This window comes from Eutrema salsugineum, unplaced genomic scaffold (genome assembly GCF_000478725.1).
Source record: "Eutrema salsugineum unplaced genomic scaffold, Eutsalg1_0 scaffold_6, whole genome shotgun sequence".
Taxonomy (NCBI): Eukaryota; Viridiplantae; Streptophyta; class Magnoliopsida; order Brassicales; family Brassicaceae; genus Eutrema; species Eutrema salsugineum.
In genome coordinates, this window is record NW_006256547.1 from 3408925 (window position 1) to 3427236 (window position 18312).

Here is an 18312-nt window from a genome sequence, read left to right on the forward strand (position 1 = left end):
ATTAATTTAATATGAGGGAAATCCTTATTCATTTGAAAAAGAAGACAAAAATGATTAATAAAATATATTGTATTTATATAGTATGCTCTGATGCACGTATGATATAAATTTTATGTAAGTATTAATGTATGCCATTATGCCAATGCACATCTGATACAGACATACATTTATATGTTTGAATAGGTCCAATGTTTTGAAAGTGCATGTTTTACTTTACCCTAATATGTATCTAAGTATCTTATATATATATGGGAGAAAGATCCGCAAGTTGACAATCCCTAATTCTCTTGTCAAGTTGTCATGTCTCCTCCAACTCCATCAAATATTCTCGTTCATGTATCATCGCACAGCTAAAAGTAAAGCTTTGAAACATATATACATATATACATATATATATGTATATGTAATAATGTACCCAGCCTAAAACTACAATTGAACTTTACTCGATTGATTGAATATGTAGTTATCTACTTTTGCTTAGTTATGATCAAATGTAATAGAATAAATTTTGACTAAAAAGTTAATAATCTCAGTATCTAATACATTACTAGAGATCATCACTAAGCTAAATTGCTTCACCGACGGAACCGTCTTTTCAATTTTTCATGCATGGAGAAATAATGAAATATAGTGAACACAAGTAGCGAATATATATATTATTCTTAGTTTGTTTTATTTTTGATCACGATCGGCTATATTATATCGAATCTGTAATTTTGTATTTTAGTATAAAATGAATATGTATGCTTCTAAACTATGCTTGATTAGGGTTAGAGAACAAATTACCAATAATACCAATATTTGAAATCACCATGTATGTGTATATTTAGCGGGTTTGGCGAAACAAAATTCAAAGAAGTGTTAAGAAAATTTATAAATTGATTCTCAATTTTTGAATTCTTACAACGGATAATTGATGAGTGAAAGCATAACCCATAAATATGTTTTAGAGAAATGACATAATCCATGAAAAAAAATGCATAAATAAGAGCGAATCCATCCTCTTTTGGTTCCCACTTTATCCATTGTCATTATTTCATTTCTATCCATCCTATGGTTTATGCATTTCCCTTTATCGTATACATTAAACATTGTACGGGACAGACTAAATGTAGATATTGTTTAGATAACATTTTTTATGGGTTTACTAATGATTTAAATATGATATATTCATATTCCCTTCCAACTATGGATTGTTGTTGTGGAATAATAAAAAGTAAACCAATATAAAATTTACTGTTAACGGCAAATCATATCCAAATAGCACATTTAAAAGACACAGACACCCCTGCCCTGTCCTAGCGTAATAACAAATGGCCATGTGAATTTCATGGGCCCGAATAAAACACACACTGGGCCCAGTTAATATTCCGTAGTCCAAATAATCAATTGTGATGTTTCTTTTGATCTTTCCCATTATTTTAAAACTTTTACGCTAATATGATGTTGATAAAGAAGTTATAACCCCAAAGTTCTTAGTCGAAAAAAAAAAATTATTACCACAAAGGCCAGAGTTTTGAGTATTTAGGATGCAGTGCTCTAAAAACCTAAAATCCTAACACCATTATGATAAAGATATTGAATGCATTTTTAGACACACAAAATACACTTCTGACTTTGCCTAATTGAATTCTTGTCAGTATTTCTGGTCTAAAAAAACTAACTTGGGTAGAAATTTGGTTTTCCAGGATTGCTCTTTACCTGTTCAGTTCAAATTTAACTTTGAAGTGCCGGTTCATTGACCAAAACCATGGTTTGATAGAAATTCTTTGTGCTCGTCATCATCCTACACATGGATTAATGATTTGAATAGATTTACAAGTTGTTAAACTATACTAGTGTACATAAATTTTTACTACAATTTTTCTCCTGTTATAGCTACTACGACTTCAAAAAAATAATGCTTGGCATAAAGGTATTACAGCCCATATATCGTTATTTTTTACCTAGACAGAAATATAATGCAAAAATTCAGTGCAAAGTTTGTCATCCTTTATACACCAAAACATATTCATATGAGCAGCAAACCATTTGATCTTGTTCACATTGATATGTGCTTCAAGTCTGTCCATCATTTGTTGAAATAGTTATAATCGAATTTAAACCAAAATTAAGATATATAAAAAAAATCAACGTTATATCGAAATATAAAAACACATTATTAAAATATCTTCGGACCTGGTGCATGATCAAAGCAACGTAACGTATCATGGGGATTCCGTGACCCACTTACCTTTAAATTTGTTTTCTAATAATTTTGTTTAATAGAAAAAAGAGAAATGACATTTTGTGAAATATTTACAGCTCTCTCTCTCTCTCTTCTCTGCTAGTACTATAAATAAACTGTAAACCACTCCAAGCAAATCAAACAAGCTTCTCGATAAAAAAAACTAAAACATTTTTTTTTTTTTATTGAAAAAAACAATGAGGGAATTTCCAAGCATAACAGATCAGAAGATGTCAACAATCGTGGAGTCTCAGACGCGGCACCCATGGCGTTCACCGGTTCCTTACCTATTCGGTGGTTTGGCAGCGATGCTTGGACTCATCGCCTTTGCTCTCTTGTTGCTCGCCTGCTCCTACTGGACGCTCTCGCGGCGGAGAAACGACGGTGACGGCGAGAAACAGACAGAGTCCGGTGAGAAAGTGGTGGCTAAAGTTTTCGAGGAGAAGATTCTTGTGATCATGGCTGGACAAAACAAACCCACCTTCTTGGCCACTCCGGTCACCGCCAAGACTCGTGTCACTAAAGTGGACTGTGTAATCAGTGGTGGCGAAATTGTTGTAAATACGGAGAGTAAAGAAGGGCAAATGGGGGAATCTACAGTAACTGAAGGGTCGTCGTTTTCTTCTGAAAACCTGTGAGCTCTGTTCTCAAAGAGTGTTTTTTTTTTGTCAGTTCTCGTCCTCTGGTTTTTGGTCCCTTTTTTTGGTTGTTGTTGTTGGAATTATTTTCCTCTGTTTTTATCGACCTTGAACTTGTAAATCCCAATTAGAGTAGTAAATGTGAACAAAACATTTGACTTGTTTTCGGGTTTCTCTGTATAAAATTATTTTGCTACAAACTAACACCAAGTATTTAACCCAAAAAAAAAAAACTAGATTCAAAATATACTCGTTTAATTTGTAATATATGAATAGCTAAATAACTGAAGTTGAGAATAGCCAAATCAATGGAATAATTACCTAGTGTAAATAAATTTAAGAAAATGAGTATATTTTTAAAAGACACAATTTAAAATTGATTTTTTAAAAACTTATTTATAATTTTAGAAGGCGCAAAATAAAGGAGAAAAAGCATTTTTTATCAGTTTGTACAAAATTTCGTGAATAATCCATGATAGGTGGAATCGCGTTTTGAAAACATTTATAATTCATCATCAAGTAAAAATTTTTCTTTCCAAAAAGTTTTACTTTTAATCCAATCATTTGCCATTGGAAAAAAAAATCTGTTTAGAAAAATTTAATTCTAAATTTAGAAACAAAAAGTATGAATTTCTAGAAAAGTGATTTTCGTTTTTGTTGTTGTGGTCAACAGAGATTTTAGTATGTTTTCAAGTCAACCAGTTTTTTGAGGAAAGTACGAGAGCAAGTACGATACGATCATTTTATGGCGAGATCGTAACTCATATATACTGGACTGATATTTATTGGTGACGCGGACTCCCATGGTTTTTCTGTCGTCGGCATGCTTTTATCGGTTGGCGGGAAAAGCACATTGAGAAAGAGATGGTGACGTCATAATATGGACACGTGTCAGTACACTGGTTTCGAAAAAGGTACAAAAGTGTCCATCAGTAATTGTCGGAACAGTTGTATATGAGAGTTATTATTTGGTGGCAACACTGACGCGGCGATGCGACTCTGGTTACATCTATCATATTTATTGCTCCTCCTCATTTATAATCAACTTTAGAGAGAGAGAGCGAGAGAGATATATGATTCGGACGGTTTCAACTTTCAACATTTGTATTTGAACTTTTTTTTGGGTGTGTGTAGATTTATGATATGCGTACCCACCAACTAGAAAAGAGAAATATTTATCATATCTACGACTTATAAAAAAAAAACTGATTATTGCAATTGCATGGTACTCTATTTTCAATTTTGGAACCTCACAGAGACATATAAGTACTTGTTGAACTCTTTAAGGTGCGTATAAGTACTTCGAACCTCATTGACACATATAAGCCATCAGCATATAAGTACTTCGAACGGTACATAGATTTTACCATTTTCATAAAAAATAAAATAAATAACATATCAATAGAAAGAGATATAAATGGTATTTGATAAACTATTTAAGGTGAGTTGGTTTATTTGTTGATGGAACAGAACTATGATTCTACTGATGGTTTAGTGTTGGACTATAATGGGCCAATTGGTGAGTAACAAAATATGAACAATATATCAGCATGGGAGAAAAGGGCTCTATAACGAAAATCATTGGGTCTAATTAAAGGCCCATTTTTGACCCATTATTGACCCATTATTGACCGACATACCCAACCAGCCATTTACTTTATCCACACCTTAGTCACGGCATCGTCTCCATTTATGGCTACTTCTCGTGGTGGTCCTGAGACTCGAAGTAGAAAGCATCTCAACCCATGATTCTTGACAATAATTCAACTTTCTTTTTCTCCTTTTATTTTTTTGCAAAATGAGCAATTTGTGTAAAAGTTTATAACGCTTTTTTTAAAATCCTTGACAAATTTGATACGCATTATTTGCAATAAAAACACCTGTTGCCAAATGTCGACGACTTCAGAATTATGATTACAAGTAGATAAACGAGAGAGCATGATTACAACAAAAGAAGACAAAAGCTCATTTTGTGCATAGTCAGAACTTTCATGCCAAGTATTTTTCCTTCTAATGAATAATGTTGTTTGGCTAAGATTTTACCACGTGTCCTCGTTTCATTTGATCTAGATGGATGCCCCTGGGACCCACATGGATAGACTCATGGACACGCTCATGTGAAGCCATAGCAGCACCAACCACAAAGAGAGAGTGACAGAGAGAGAGAGAAGAGAAAAATAGTGAGAGAGAGAGAGAAAGAGAGAAAAAAGAGAGAGAGAGAGAGAAATGGCGTCAAAGCTCTGCGACTCGTGCAAATCGGCGACGGCGGCGTTATACTGCCGTCCGGACGCGGCGTTTCTGTGTCTCAGCTGTGACTCGAAGGTCCACGCGGCGAACAAGCTGGCGTCGAGACATGCGCGCGTGTGGATGTGCGAAGTGTGCGAGCAAGCGCCAGCTCACGTCACGTGCAAGGCAGACGCGGCTGCTCTCTGCGTCACGTGCGACCGAGACATCCACTCGGCTAACCCTTTGGCTCGCCGTCACGAGCGCGTCCCCGTCACGCCATTCTACGATTCCGTCTCCGGCGCCGACGGCTCCGTCAAACACACCGCCGTCAATTTCCTCGACGACTGTTACTTCTCCGATCTAGACGGAAACGCTAGCCGTGAGGAAGAGGAGGAGGAGGCGGCGTCGTGGCTTCTCCCGAACCCGAAGACGACGGCGATGGCTACGGCGGCTGAGACGGTGCCGGGAGATAGCCCGGAGATGAACACGGGTCAACAATACTTGTTCTCGGATCCGGATCCGTATCTGGATCTGGACTACGGGACTGTTGATCCGAAGCTGGAATTGCAGGAGCAGAACAGCTCCGGCACCGATGGTGTGGTTCCGGTGGAGAGTCGCACGGTTCGAGGCCCGACGGTGAACGAGAACTGCTACGAGTTGGATTTCACCGGAGGATCCAAAGGCTTTACTTACGGTTACAACTGTATCAGTCACAGCGTAAGCTACTTAATTAACTTCCTCTAATCAAACTGATTACTTTAATTAATTCTTTTTAGAACTCAAAAGAACCATTTGTTTATCCAATTTAGATAAATATTAGATCTTTGCGGTTACGACTTTAATGACACTTTAAATTATTAAATTAATCGGTAACTAATGATTGGTTCACTTAATTTAGTGTTGTTGTAGGCAAGCAACATAGGAATTCTAGCTAATCTTTAATTAGAAGAATACGATGATAATGATTAATTTAAGTATCCAATTATATATCTAAAACAAAGTATGTGTCTGTGAAGGGCAATTTCTTGTGGATCTGATTAATCAAGTTTAGGTCTGTGGTATCGAGTAATATATATTATTAATTGTATGAGACATGCGTAAGCTACTCTATAAAGTAGAACTGACGCTAATCATAACGAGCCCTGAAGCTAATAATTTAAATAGCAAGTCAAAGGTTGTTTTTTCTGATCCAACGGTTTGTGACTACAGGTATCATCATCGTCGTTGGAAGTGGGAGTGGTGCCAGATGGAGGCTCCGTGGCCGACGTTTCATACCCTTACGGTGGTGCTGCAACCAGTGAACCGATACGGGAAGCCAGCGAGCTGTTCCGTTGACGTCAGCAGAGAGAGAGGCGAGGGTAATGAGGTACAGAGAGAAGAGGAAGAACAGGAAGTTCGAGAAGACGATAAGGTACGCTTCAAGGAAAGCATATGCAGAAATGAGACCGAGAATCAAGGGACGGTTTGCGAAGCGGACAGATACTGGTGAGAGCAACGACGTGGTTGGTCATGGCGGTATCTTTAGCGGCTTCGGACTTGTACCTACGTTTTAGAGATTGAAATAAAATGAAGGGACTTGTTTGGTGTTTATTTTAGTAATAAGGTTTTAACGAACCTTTTTTTTTCTTTTTTGCATTTTAAGAGTTGTTTGTTTTTTTTTTTTGTTGATGAGTTTTTTACCTGTTAATGGGCGGGAGAGAGGAAGGACAAGAAAGTGGGTGGTGTTTATGTGTAACTTATTTTGTATATAATCATGTGATTTTGAACATGTTTTGTGTATGTAGTGTTTTTCTATTTTCCATTTGATTCAATGTTTCGACATAATTTATAGGGCTCCTTTTGGGTTTTCTAATATAATAGACGTGGAGTGTATTTGTATGCAACATCCCATGCTAAAATAAGAGTAATATGGAATGTAATGTACAGTAGTAGTTCACCAAAATGTAATGTACAGTACACGGCAAAAAAAAAAGAAAGAAGAAAATTTACATTATTGGAATTAAAACCTTAATCAACGACACAAATGAATCGAGGCAAAAATCTCGTGACACTAATATTTTCAAAGCAAATGAAGACGAGACATCCATTTTTCAAAAGATCATTCTGAAGTCAGCAGGAATTTTAGTTAGAGATTGAGTGAACGCTACTGGCCTTGCTTGTGGCGGAGTCGCTATGAACTGCGATTGGCTTTCGATTCTTTTCACTCACTGATCCTCTCTGTTCCGAGGAAGTGGTCTTTGTTGCTGCAATCGACTGCTTCTGGTTGTGTACTGTGGTCTGCTCTTGACCAGGGTTCTTGGCTAATTTCTTAGGCTCTGATCTGGCTGGCATTTTATCCTTTTCTCCTGCTGAGCCAATCTCTTCTGAAGAAACATTGTGTTCTGTTTCTGTAACCGGAACTGGCTTTTGTTTTGAGCTGACGTGGCCTAAGTCGCCGCTTCTAGCTGTGACCGGCTTTTGGTTCACGCTTTCGTTCTCAGCTTTGCGGTCCAAGTCACTGTGTACTGCCTTACGCTCTTGATTGGTTTCTCTGGCAGAGATCTTGTGGTCCAAGTCGTTTCTAACCGCGGTTTGCGCTTGATTTGCTTCCTGAGATGAGCTGGTATGGGCTGAGGATATCTGGGAGTAAGCTTTGGTATTAGCAGTCTTGCTCTCCAGAAAACGAACGACTACACATGTGATATTGTCTGCACTTCCTCTCCTTATTGCTTCTCCCACAAGTTTCTTGGTCGATTCCTCTGGATCCTCGACCTCTTTCACCACTGCAACAGCTTCCTGCAAACACCATTACAGATCCCTAGTCATTGAGACTCATGTCAAACTCAAAACTCTTCAGGTTCATCTCGGAACATGAAATGGGAACTGTAACTTTTATTCATCATATAACACAAAAGAGTTTTAACTATCAAAAACCTCGTTGGAGAAAACATCCCAAAGTCCATCACTAGCCAGGATCAGAAACTCGAGAGAATCGTCAATCTTTTCTTCCTGCTTAAAAGAAGACATGACCTTAAACACAAGTACATGTATGGGGTTTATATGCAAGTGAAGAAGATATATATATACCTGAATCTCTGGATCAGCAACAACATACTGTTTCAGAAGTCGATCACCAAATGCGCGAGAAACTGCAAGAACTCCTCCAACTCTCCAAGTCCCTATTCAATCCAGGAATCAGATGACTATGCGAAAAAGAAGAAGCAAAACATATTACACGGTTTCTTTCTTGTTACCTGCCCACATCACAAAACCACCAGCATTCTCAATCCTTTCACGCTCGTCACTTTGGTCAGGTTTATGGTCTCTTGACACAGCAAATGCTACAGATCACATTATCATTTCATTCAAAAACATTCACATAATAAACAAGAGAATCCGACTACCTTCAGAGGATATCATTAAGAGATAGTAAAAACTAGAGAGAGAAGTTGAGTAATGAGTTATCACAAAAGTTTCAAAGAAAATTACCATTTCCGCCTCTACAAATAACAGCTCTGGAATCGCCAACATTTGCAACAAGTAAACGATCACCAACGAGAATAGCAGTAGACGCAGTTGAACCAGCGTCTCTAGTGTGACTATTTTCTGACTTGAGAAGTTCAGAGTCTGTATGATTATAGGCATCAGCTGGAAAAAAAAAACAAAGAATCAGATCAACAATTAGTAAGTTCGGAACCAAAAGAAACTTTAAAAGGGTTCTTGGAAGTAACCTATTGCAGATTTGGTGTCAGATATGAACTTAGGATGAGTGATAAGATTGCTGAAAAGATGACGCTTGACATACTCAGCTGCTCTGGCTCCACCATGCCCTGCAACACAGTAAGAAACAAATCTGCTTATGAACAAAATTACGCGCATCGAAAAACCTTCAAGAAAATGCCATGGAGACATAATGCGTAAAAGCTCTTAAGGGGCCCAAGAAAATACCATCAAAGACTCCAAATAGACCAACGATTTCTCCATCTATACCGTCAATCCTCGTCTCAAAAAAATCTTCCATAGATGACCTTTTCCCAGCTGAGCTTGCATATCCATAGCTGAATTTTCCATTCTGGCTGCAGTTAAATCATTGGACATAGTGTGATCGATGAGCTCAGGTTACGTAGAGGTAAGAACCACAATCATGGAGAGAGTTCTACATTATATATGGCTTAATAGCAAAGAATCTTAAGCTGAGATGGAGTATAGAGGACCTGAGACCGCCTCCACTTGCTGGGGCTTCGACAATACGCATCTGATTCGAATATGACAACGCCAAGTCCATATATCCCATTTTTGTTTTATTGGTTTTGCAGAAATCTCAAAAAATCTTAAGTTACTACTCTTCAGATGATAAACTTGAGAGCTATACTGAAATAAAAAAACAAAAGATGGGACGTTTTTTAACATATACGAATGCAGAACACAGTGAGATACCGATAATTTTTTTCTTGGATTAAGAAAACAAGGAAACCTGGAGGTCAGAAGTGAGGAAGATTCAAAAGAAGACAGAGAAGAAGATGAGAGGAGGTTTCATGGTCGAAGGAAATAGCGTAAGAAACCAAAAAAGGAAACAGAAAGCAGCGGTTCGACGTTTTTCAAAAGCAATGGTGTTGAGCATTTCCCGGCGAGACCTCCAATGCATTGTGGTGTTGCTAATTATAGAAGGAGCTACATATGGACTTGGAAGTCAAAGGCCCTTCAACCAATGGGCAAATCTGAAATGGTTTTCTAAATATCACTACGGCAATGTCTTTTTTTTTTTACTCTCTTGGAAAAAAAATTTCCATGTTGCTGTCAAGAAAATATACGATAAATAAATCAATTTATTTACGATTTTACCATTTGTTTGTTCTGCAAATAAGAAAGTAGAATTTGACTATCTAGTGCATATTTTCTATTATGAAAAAAAACGTGAGACCGAAAGACCCAAGTGTATTAAATCATTGTCTCTTCTTGTCACTTTGATGGAGCAATTTGGAGAAAAGGATCCAACAAGTGTGAGAAACTTTGTGGCCAAAATGCGTAGACAAAGCAGAAACAATATCTAAAGCATAACTGTGAACCTCAGGCTTCCTTGACATCCGAAGAAGCATTGCTGTCCACATTCCAGGTGCAAGCTTCACGGCCTCACTCAGACACCTGAAACCATTGCTCACTCTTTTCATCGTCCCTATTTCCTGAAAAATGAGAAGCCTTTTTTTTTTTTAAGATTCCATTGATAGAGAGAAAAAAAAAGGTTTTTATTTGGTGATTACTGACCCTCCTGAGATTGATGGTCTGCTTCTTCATGTTGACATCAAGAGCCTCTTCTTCCAGATAAATATCAACCACTCTGATTATGTCCTGAAGAAGGAACACCCTTACTCTCTGCCCTTTCTCTGATAATATGAACAATAGCAGATCTTCTGTGGCCGAAACTACTGAATGCATGTCGAATGATTTCAGTTCCGATGATTTGTTAAGTGTTTTGTCTTCTGGTGACTCTCCAGAAGTCGCAGAAGCCTGTTCGGATATAGCTGCTACCTGAAAGAGAGAGAGTTCAGCTCACTGTTCAGACTTACTCAATTTCCCAAAGAGAACAATAAAACAAAATCCTAAGGAGAAGAGTTGTTATGACGTACCAGGCGTTCAAGCCGATTCCACCTTATTGATCCATCATTACAAATGACAAGTTCCCTTAGTATTTTCCTCATATCTGGGCTTGGATCTGCTAATAGCCTCCCGATAACAAACGGATATGCACTCTCGATCACTTTAAACTCTGGATCAAGAATCTTTGCAGTGCCTTCTAGTGAACCAAGGGATCTTATGACAAGAGCATAATCTGGAGGCAGCGAAAAGTTGAACTCGTACATAACATCATATAACTGTTCCATCACCCCCTGTACAGCAAGAAGTAAGGTAGATTACAATGAGTTTCGGTAAACTCACGATGACTGTATAGGGTAAAGAAATAATCATTGTGAAGAATCCTGTCAGTGGTGTCTCACCAAACAAGAAATTAACTCAACTATGACAAAGTCAGCTGCTGATTGGGTTTCTAACGGTTGGCAGCTAATAATCCATATCTCCCAGAAATCTGGATTTACTTTAAATTTATCACTCCTTTACTGTTTTGGACTATCACGAAGTCGTAATTCTAGTTTGATGCACGAGATTAGCTAAGCGCTTTAATCCAAACATAGGTCATTCCGGTACAAGCGAAAAAGTTGCTAATGAGGTGTTTCAAATACCATCATCGTAAAACAACCAAGTTCTGTTGCTTTCTCTACCTTTTTGGCTTTTCAAAAAGCAAAAGTTTGTAACGAACTCTTTGTTTAATTAAAAACATTTCAGCCCACAAGCAATAACACGAAAAAAGTTTTTGAAAGGCTTTGCCATAATTGTATCTAAGTGAATGTGTCTGTAGGGTTGAGTGTAACTTTTCATTACAAGATGAAGAAAGGGCATACCTGGAAATCTTGTGATATTCTGGTATTAGAACCAAACGAAGCACGCAAGGCATTTGAAACTGCTTGTATGTCGACCCCTTCCGGTAAAAAACCCAAGGAAAGGAAATCATTTGCCAAACTTAGAGAGTCACGGTTGACAAAATGCACTAGCTGTAATCGCAATAAAACTAATCAAAATTGACAAAGTGACGAAAAACAAAAATTCAGATAGAAAAGTCACCATTTCCCATCTGCATCAGAAAGACGCTGCATGTAGTTTATTTTATATGCATAATCAAGAAGAGAAGCTAGAAAGACCACAAGCATATAAGAAACAGAAAAGGTAAGGTTAAACTGAAGTAGAGCTTACAATTTGAATAAGTCCCACACGGTAATGGCGTGGGATATTCCCCATCATCCCGAAGTCGAAATAAACAAGAGACCCTTCTTTAGTAGCCACCAGATTTCCTGGGTGCGGATCAGCATGAAAGAATCCAACCTCAAGCAGCTGCTTTAATGAACAGGATAAACCCTGTGAACCAAACCAGTTCAAGGTTCTCAGTGGTGGAACATTTACAAGAACCTAGCCATACTAAGTACACACCTATGAGGACATTAACCTAGCATAAGTTGGTATCAGTTCTTTGGTTACCTGATCGATCAAGTCCCTTCTATCAAGAGAAGCCCTTCTCAGCTTAATTTCATCTGTTAGTTTTATGCCATCGATCCATTCCATTGTGAGGACCGCAGTGCGTGTAAAATTCCAGTATATTTTAGGGACTTTAATGTTCTCTGCTCTATGGTTCCTGGACATACTCCTAGGTCCAGCGTTATCATTAATCTGATCATTCCCTGTCAATGTTCAAAGATATATTAAATCTGGAAATGGTGTTTCAGAAGAGAGCAGAATTTGAAACAAGAATACCTACCTATATCAAAAGAGTATAAAGAAGCAAATCGTTCTGCATTTTTTGCCTCTTGAATGTAATCTATTTCGTCAAACATATGCCTGACCTGTTCATCCAAGCGAGAAATAAACATGTTTGCACAATATCGGTAAGCATAAAAGTAGTTCAAAAGTTTCAGATAAATGACTCACCATCTCATTCACCGCTACCAAAAGGTCCTTACGGGCTTTCGCAAATCGTTTCAGTTGTCCCCCAATCATATGGAATAAGAGGGCATCACGTGTTAGCGAGAGCGACATTCCAGGTCTCTGAACCTTAACAGCTACCAACTGTCCGGAATGCAGGTGAGCTGCAATACTTGAAGGAGAAAATTGAAACATTTAGCTTCTAGTAACTCGAAACTGAGAAAATGGCAAGGAGGATAACAGTTGAGAACAAAAGGATAGGAAAAATCTGACCACAGTTAAAAGGCATCTAACCTTTGTATACCTGGCCCAGAGATGCAGCAGCAACAGGCTTAGCACTAATATCTGCAAAAAGTTTTGACACTGGAACACCCAGTTGCTCTTCAATACATCGCATGGCAACATTAGTTGGAAATGGAGGTATTTGATCCTGATCATCAAGAAAAGTATGTTATCCAACTATTACCACTTGAAATTTTGAAAGCTACTGAAATATATAGAATGTAATTTTAAAGAAAGAAAGATTAGCCACCTGCAATTTTGAAAGCTCCTGACAATATATAGAGGGTAATATGTCTGGTCTCGTGCTCAGCGCCTGTCCGAGCTGCAACCCAATGTATTATTTGTGAGGAACTTTGTTTTTTTTTTTAAAAAAAAAAAGAAGAGACGAAGATTAGTATACTTAGAGGAGTACTGGAATAAAACGCGAATACGCAGCAAACCTTAATGTAAAAAGGCCCCAAGCTGATAAGAGTCTCACGGAACTGCATCCAAGATGTGATAAATTAGTATCAAAATAGTTATTGGCCGAGCCACATATCCAAAGAGTACTCTTCATTTATCTAATCAAACAAGTATCGGCAAACAAAAGATCATCATAGGTCACGAGTTTACGGACCTTGACAGCACGTTTCCTCATATCCTGAACAAACAGCTGCCAAAAGGCAAGCTTCACCACATGGAACGAAATGATTGCAGCTCTATACAAAGCCAAAAATGGGCCAAAACGATACACTGCAGAAAAACTTTTGGAGCTATATGCTCCAAGAGCATGTCCAAATTCGTTTTCAAGGGACTCTCTCCGCAACTTTGCATACTCAGCCGTAGGTCTTCCACCATGAACGCTGGTGAAACCCGTCGAATACCTGCGGACCAATCTCCCCAAAAACGATTAGCCCACTAAAACATCCTGAAATCCTCGATTTTTTGTGTACCCATAAATTATACAGCATGATGAAGAACTCACATTCTATGTTGCAGGAAAATTGGAGAAACCCATGTATTTGTCTGTCTTGAGAGCTCATTATCCTTTCCTCTCGATATGTAGTCCCCAAGCTTGAAGTCAATAGTTTTGTCATCACGCAAAGCTACAACTATAATAACAACAACAACCTCATCAACATAAAATTCTATTTCCAAAAAAGGAAAATAAAAAAAGTCGCCGCAGCATCATCATTTTAGCCTAATACACGCCTTCTACACATCCCTGATCTAGCAAAGATAGAAGTGAAAACTTCACTGAAACTGAGCTTGGGCAACCATCATCAGCATTACAAAACTAATATCCGGATTTCCAATTTTTTTTCCAACGCCGAAATTTAATGTTTTCGTGATAGCTACAATTCTGTCCTCCCGCTGTATCTAGTAAATTAAGTAGATTCAAAATCGTGATTATCGAGTCAGTAATTCATAATTTCAACCCGAAAATCATCCACTCCCGCCAATTCTTCCGAATCCTAAAAATTTATATCGAAACATAAAAATTGCCATCGAATGCGAGAATGAAAAGGAAAGAAAATGCGTACTTCTCTGGTACAGCGAGACACGGCGGTGATGGCGGAGAGCAACAACGACATTCCTCATCGGCTAACGGCAAGAACACGGCGATCGATTCAGTCGAACAGCATGCGAAAATCCCATAGTCCGTCCAGATTACCACTCGTTTAGCTCTTTGCGCAGAAACTGTTCGCTAGAATGCGCAAGCGAGATCGCCCTTGAAGAAGATGTTTTCGAGTGTCTCTCCACGTAAGAGCCGAGCCGAGGAAGCAACAGTGCAAAGACAAGTATGCGAAAATTAGTCGCCACGTCGCTTACACGTGGCGATTATTCCGAGTCAGTCGGCGTTTCTGTTACTTAACGAAGTTATATGGGCCGAATCAGGCCGATATGGTCGAGTTGATTATAGCTTAGGCCCAAATGATTAATATTGTTCCTGCAGATTTTCAAATCGGAGAAGGATAACTTGACGACTCTTTCTCTCACAAATACTACCTTAGTCGTCTCCGGAAGAGAAATATCGGTGAAGTTCCAGATCGATTCGTTTTAGAGTGTTTTTAATATCGTCTGCAATGGAGAAGTCTATGGATCTTGTACCGGGTTTGGTTGTTTTTCTCGCTGCAGCTCACGTCATCGCCTTGGTAAACTTCACTTGCTCGCTGTTTTCGATTTAATTAGGTTTATATAAGTTTGCAATCGCAGCACCGATCGTTGATCACTTTCGGATTATGCGATTTGTAGGTTTACTGGATTTACAGATTGGCTTCTGATCGTCAGCCTCAGAGACAAAAATCTCACTGATTGGACTTGGATTCATCGAATTGGTGTGTTTTGTTCCGATCTGATATTGCGTTATCGGCGATATTTTTTAGTTGTTGGCCTCATGATCATATATGTTCACTAGCTTACTTTTTAAATATGCGGTCTCGAGTTTTTCTTTGTGGTTTCTGCACTTTTGGTGAGTTTCTGTAATAGATTTTGTTACATTTCCAATCATTTGTTACATTACAGAACCGAATTTATTCTTATGCTCAAGTTCTTGCTAATGAGGGATGTGTTCTTTGTTCTTGGCTTAATCCACCGCTATTTAATTGCCATCTTTCTGCAGCGTATAGGATCTTATAAATGCAATTAATAGCAGCACCATTTACTGATTACAGTGTCTAACCATGTTACTTATTAATTGCTAGATCGAATCTAATGGATATTTTATTAGCAACTAGTAATAGATTTATTAGACCATCAAGACTAGTCGAAAAAGCCATCAAGAGAATAGAAGAGAGAGGCGAGAACGAATCACACACCATGAGGCCAACCAAATGCTCCAGTTCCAAACCGGCTCAAACCGGATCAATCCCGCATGTACCGGAGTGGATAACCGAGACGCTCAACGGTGGATCACTCCGCCTCGTCGACCTCCATACCGGAATCAACGGCTGGGCTTCGCCTCCAGGTTCCGTCTTCTCTCTCCGCTCCGCTACTTACTTCACCGACAAACAGAAATCTCCCGGCGGAGACTACCTCCTCTCTCCCGCCGGCGTTGACTGGCTCAAATCCACCACGAAACTCGAAAACGTCCTGGCTCGTCCCGATAACCGAGTCGCACACGCGCTTAAAAAAGCCCAATCTCGTGTCAAATCCCTAAACAGCTTCATCTTCGCCGTGAATTTCCAAGTTCCAAGCAAAGAACCGTACAGCTGCGTGTTCTACTTCGCGACGGAGGATCAAATCCCTTCCGATTCCGTCCTCCGCCACTTGATCGACGGAGACGAATCGTTCTGTAACGAAAGATTCAAAGTGGTGAGCAGAGTCGTGGAAGGTCCCTGGGTAGTTAAATCGGCGGCCGGGAGCTTCGGTGCGTTCGTTGCTGGTAAGACTGTGAGGTGTAGTTATTACAGAGGAGATAACTACTTGGAGATAGATATCGATTTAGGAAGCTCGGCGATTATGAGGGCGCTTTTGCGGCTTTCGTTGGGGTGCATTACGAGCCTTACGGTCGACGTTGGTTTCGTTGTGGAGGCGCAAACGGAGGATGAGCTGCCGGAGAGACTTATCGGAGCTTGTAGGATTTGTCATATGGAGTTATCTTCGGCTTTTGTGGTCGACGACTCGAAGAAGCCTCTCGGAATGATGGGTTCGGCGAAAGCAAACGACGACGACGATGAGGTTTGAGATTAAATGAGAAGAATCTGAAAATATTTGTTTTTTTTTTTTTTAATCTCCATTAAACATGATAATTAACCGAAGGAGTTTTGTTTCCTCTGACCCATTGTCGGCTCCATAGTTGGTTGCGCGCCATATGCAAGTTTTTGTAGTCTATTTAATTTATTTAATTTTGTCTGTTGTATTCTCTTTAGTCTTTGAACTTATTACACTTCATATTAATCGCCCTTGTTACGTTCAATGTTAATCACGCATTAACATTTAATTAGTTGTTCCGCTTGTTTTACATTGTATTTGCTTGTTACGTGCTGTCCTTTCTACGTTTTGCTGTCAAAGCCTATTTTTAGACCATCCAAATGAAACCATATCCGCCGTTAGAGACCACCACCTACGACGTGTATCTTGAATGCACATCAGCACATAGCTTCGAACTACTTACTTAGGGCCTTCTCCTTACATTGGCAACTATATATACTTTAGCATATGCATATTGTGCCAGTGTACTAGTTGAAGAAAACATTCTTTATATTGTTTATTAGGATTAGAAATGGAAAATTATACTACAGAACAAAATCATAAAATTTAGAGAAAATAACTCATTTTAATTAAAGTCTACCCTTGTTTGCAGGTTTTCAGCCATTCAAGGAGCCCAAATTAGTGTTTATAGCCTTAAACCTTGGAGGAATCTTAGCTGTGGGTATCTGGAAGTTAGAAATCTTTATCCTTAATTTCCCAATTGTTGTTATTGCTTATGTCCGTTTTGCTTTAGGCAATAGGCTGCCTTGGGACTTTTCAAAGTAATGGATCCTTAAACGTACTTTAAAAAAAGCACTGAACTCTTTGGGTCTTCTTCCAACACATGGTCACACATTAAAATACTACTCCCTCTGTTCAGAATTATTTGATGTTTTAGAAGGTTTTTTTTGTTCAGAATTATTTGATGTTTTCACTTTTCAATACAAAATTTAATAAATTTTTATAGTTTTTGACCTTTTATATTCTGCAGATTATTTTCTTATTGACTGAATGATATTTAAATGGATTATAAATAATATTTTTAGTATAGAAAAAATAAAAATTAAATGAATCCTTAAACTATGTGCAAAATCCTTAAACATCAAATAATTCTGAACAGAGGGAGTATAACAAATGTCTTGACCAAAAAAAGCTATAAAAATGTAAATGTAAAACATCTTATATTTTTAAACCAAAATAATCTTTATCTTGTAAAACAAAGTATAAGTGCTTTCACATTTTAATCTTTGATAAAATATGTTTTAAAGTGACAACATCAATATCGTCTATAAATTATTCTCATTTTCAAATATTTCGTAAAAACTAATGAGTAACAGTTGGTAGTTGGTGGTGGCAAACTTTTGTCTATATCTTACTTTTTATATATTTAATCAATAAAGGTGACAGAACAACCCAAGGATGCTATTTTTTTTTCTTATAATTAAGGAAATGGAAAATGTTTTTTTCTTGTTGCTATTTCAGAACCAGTGGGAAGTAGTGGTGACAAGATCTATTTTGAACCAACGGCATCAGGACACGTATCTAAAGAGGCGATACTAGGTTTAAAAGACCTTGTTCTGTTCTTTTGGTGGCCGACTGATCTCGAAAAAGCTTTGATTTTTTTGTGCGCTCATGGACGGTTTGGCCCTTCGGACCCAAATCAACTCTTTACATAGAAAAGGGAAAATATGGGAAATGCTGTGAATTAGGAGACTTCACACTTTACGTAAGATTTTAATCACAGATCTACAAATAAAAATG

The 18312-nt window shown here is 38.2% G+C and overlaps 6 protein-coding genes across 6 annotated transcripts; 4 read left to right on the forward strand and 2 right to left on the reverse strand.

Moving 5' to 3' along the window:
* The first annotated feature begins 2373 nt into the window (after positions 1 to 2373).
* LOC18013153 (protein GLUTAMINE DUMPER 5) lies at positions 2374 to 3018 on the forward strand. Its single transcript, XM_006394682.2, has one exon. The coding sequence runs from the start codon at positions 2425 to 2427 to the stop codon at positions 2863 to 2865; it is 441 nt and encodes a 146-aa protein (XP_006394744.1). The 5' UTR covers positions 2374 to 2424; the 3' UTR covers positions 2866 to 3018.
* A 1981-nt stretch (positions 3019 to 4999) lies between these two features.
* LOC18012903 (zinc finger protein CONSTANS-LIKE 4) lies at positions 5000 to 6915 on the forward strand. Its single transcript, XM_006394683.2, is given in 3 exon segments — positions 5000 to 5808; positions 6301 to 6388; positions 6391 to 6915. Coding segments are annotated over 3 exon segments (1059 nt in total). The 5' UTR covers positions 5000 to 5091; the 3' UTR covers positions 6645 to 6915.
* Positions 6916 to 7029: 114 nt separating this feature from the next.
* Positions 7030 to 9364, reverse strand: LOC18012904 (probable protein phosphatase 2C 71). Its single transcript, XM_006394684.2, has 8 exons — positions 9285 to 9364; positions 9019 to 9146; positions 8802 to 8900; positions 8560 to 8718; positions 8325 to 8411; positions 8158 to 8249; positions 8005 to 8079; positions 7030 to 7866 (listed from the first exon to the last, which is right to left on the reverse strand). Exons 1-8 carry the CDS (start codon positions 9362 to 9364, stop codon positions 7213 to 7215), a joined length of 1374 nt encoding a protein of 457 aa, XP_006394746.1. The 3' UTR covers positions 7030 to 7212.
* Positions 9365 to 9905: 541 nt separating this feature from the next.
* On the reverse strand, positions 9906 to 14625 carry LOC18012905 (uncharacterized protein slr1919). The gene is made up of 14 exons (XM_006394685.2): positions 14403 to 14625; positions 13844 to 13970; positions 13496 to 13742; positions 13320 to 13361; positions 13130 to 13201; positions 12892 to 13027; positions 12604 to 12761; positions 12434 to 12518; positions 12157 to 12356; positions 11875 to 12036; positions 11526 to 11675; positions 10695 to 10955; positions 10333 to 10596; positions 9906 to 10250 (listed from the first exon to the last, which is right to left on the reverse strand). Exons 1-14 carry the CDS (start codon positions 14458 to 14460, stop codon positions 10014 to 10016), a joined length of 2199 nt encoding a protein of 732 aa, XP_006394747.2. The 5' UTR covers positions 14461 to 14625; the 3' UTR covers positions 9906 to 10013.
* Positions 14626 to 14944: 319 nt separating this feature from the next.
* Positions 14945 to 15181, forward strand: LOC18012851. Its single transcript, XM_006394686.2, has 2 exons — positions 14945 to 15014; positions 15115 to 15181. Exons 1-2 carry the CDS (start codon positions 14946 to 14948, stop codon positions 15172 to 15174), a joined length of 129 nt encoding a protein of 42 aa, XP_006394748.1. The 5' UTR covers position 14945; the 3' UTR covers positions 15175 to 15181.
* A 380-nt stretch (positions 15182 to 15561) lies between these two features.
* Positions 15562 to 16545, forward strand: LOC18012498 (protein ENHANCED DISEASE RESISTANCE 2-like). Its single transcript, XM_006394687.2, has one exon. It carries the CDS (start codon positions 15574 to 15576, stop codon positions 16543 to 16545), a length of 972 nt encoding a protein of 323 aa, XP_006394749.2. The 5' UTR covers positions 15562 to 15573.
* Positions 16546 to 18312: the final 1767 nt, after the last annotated feature.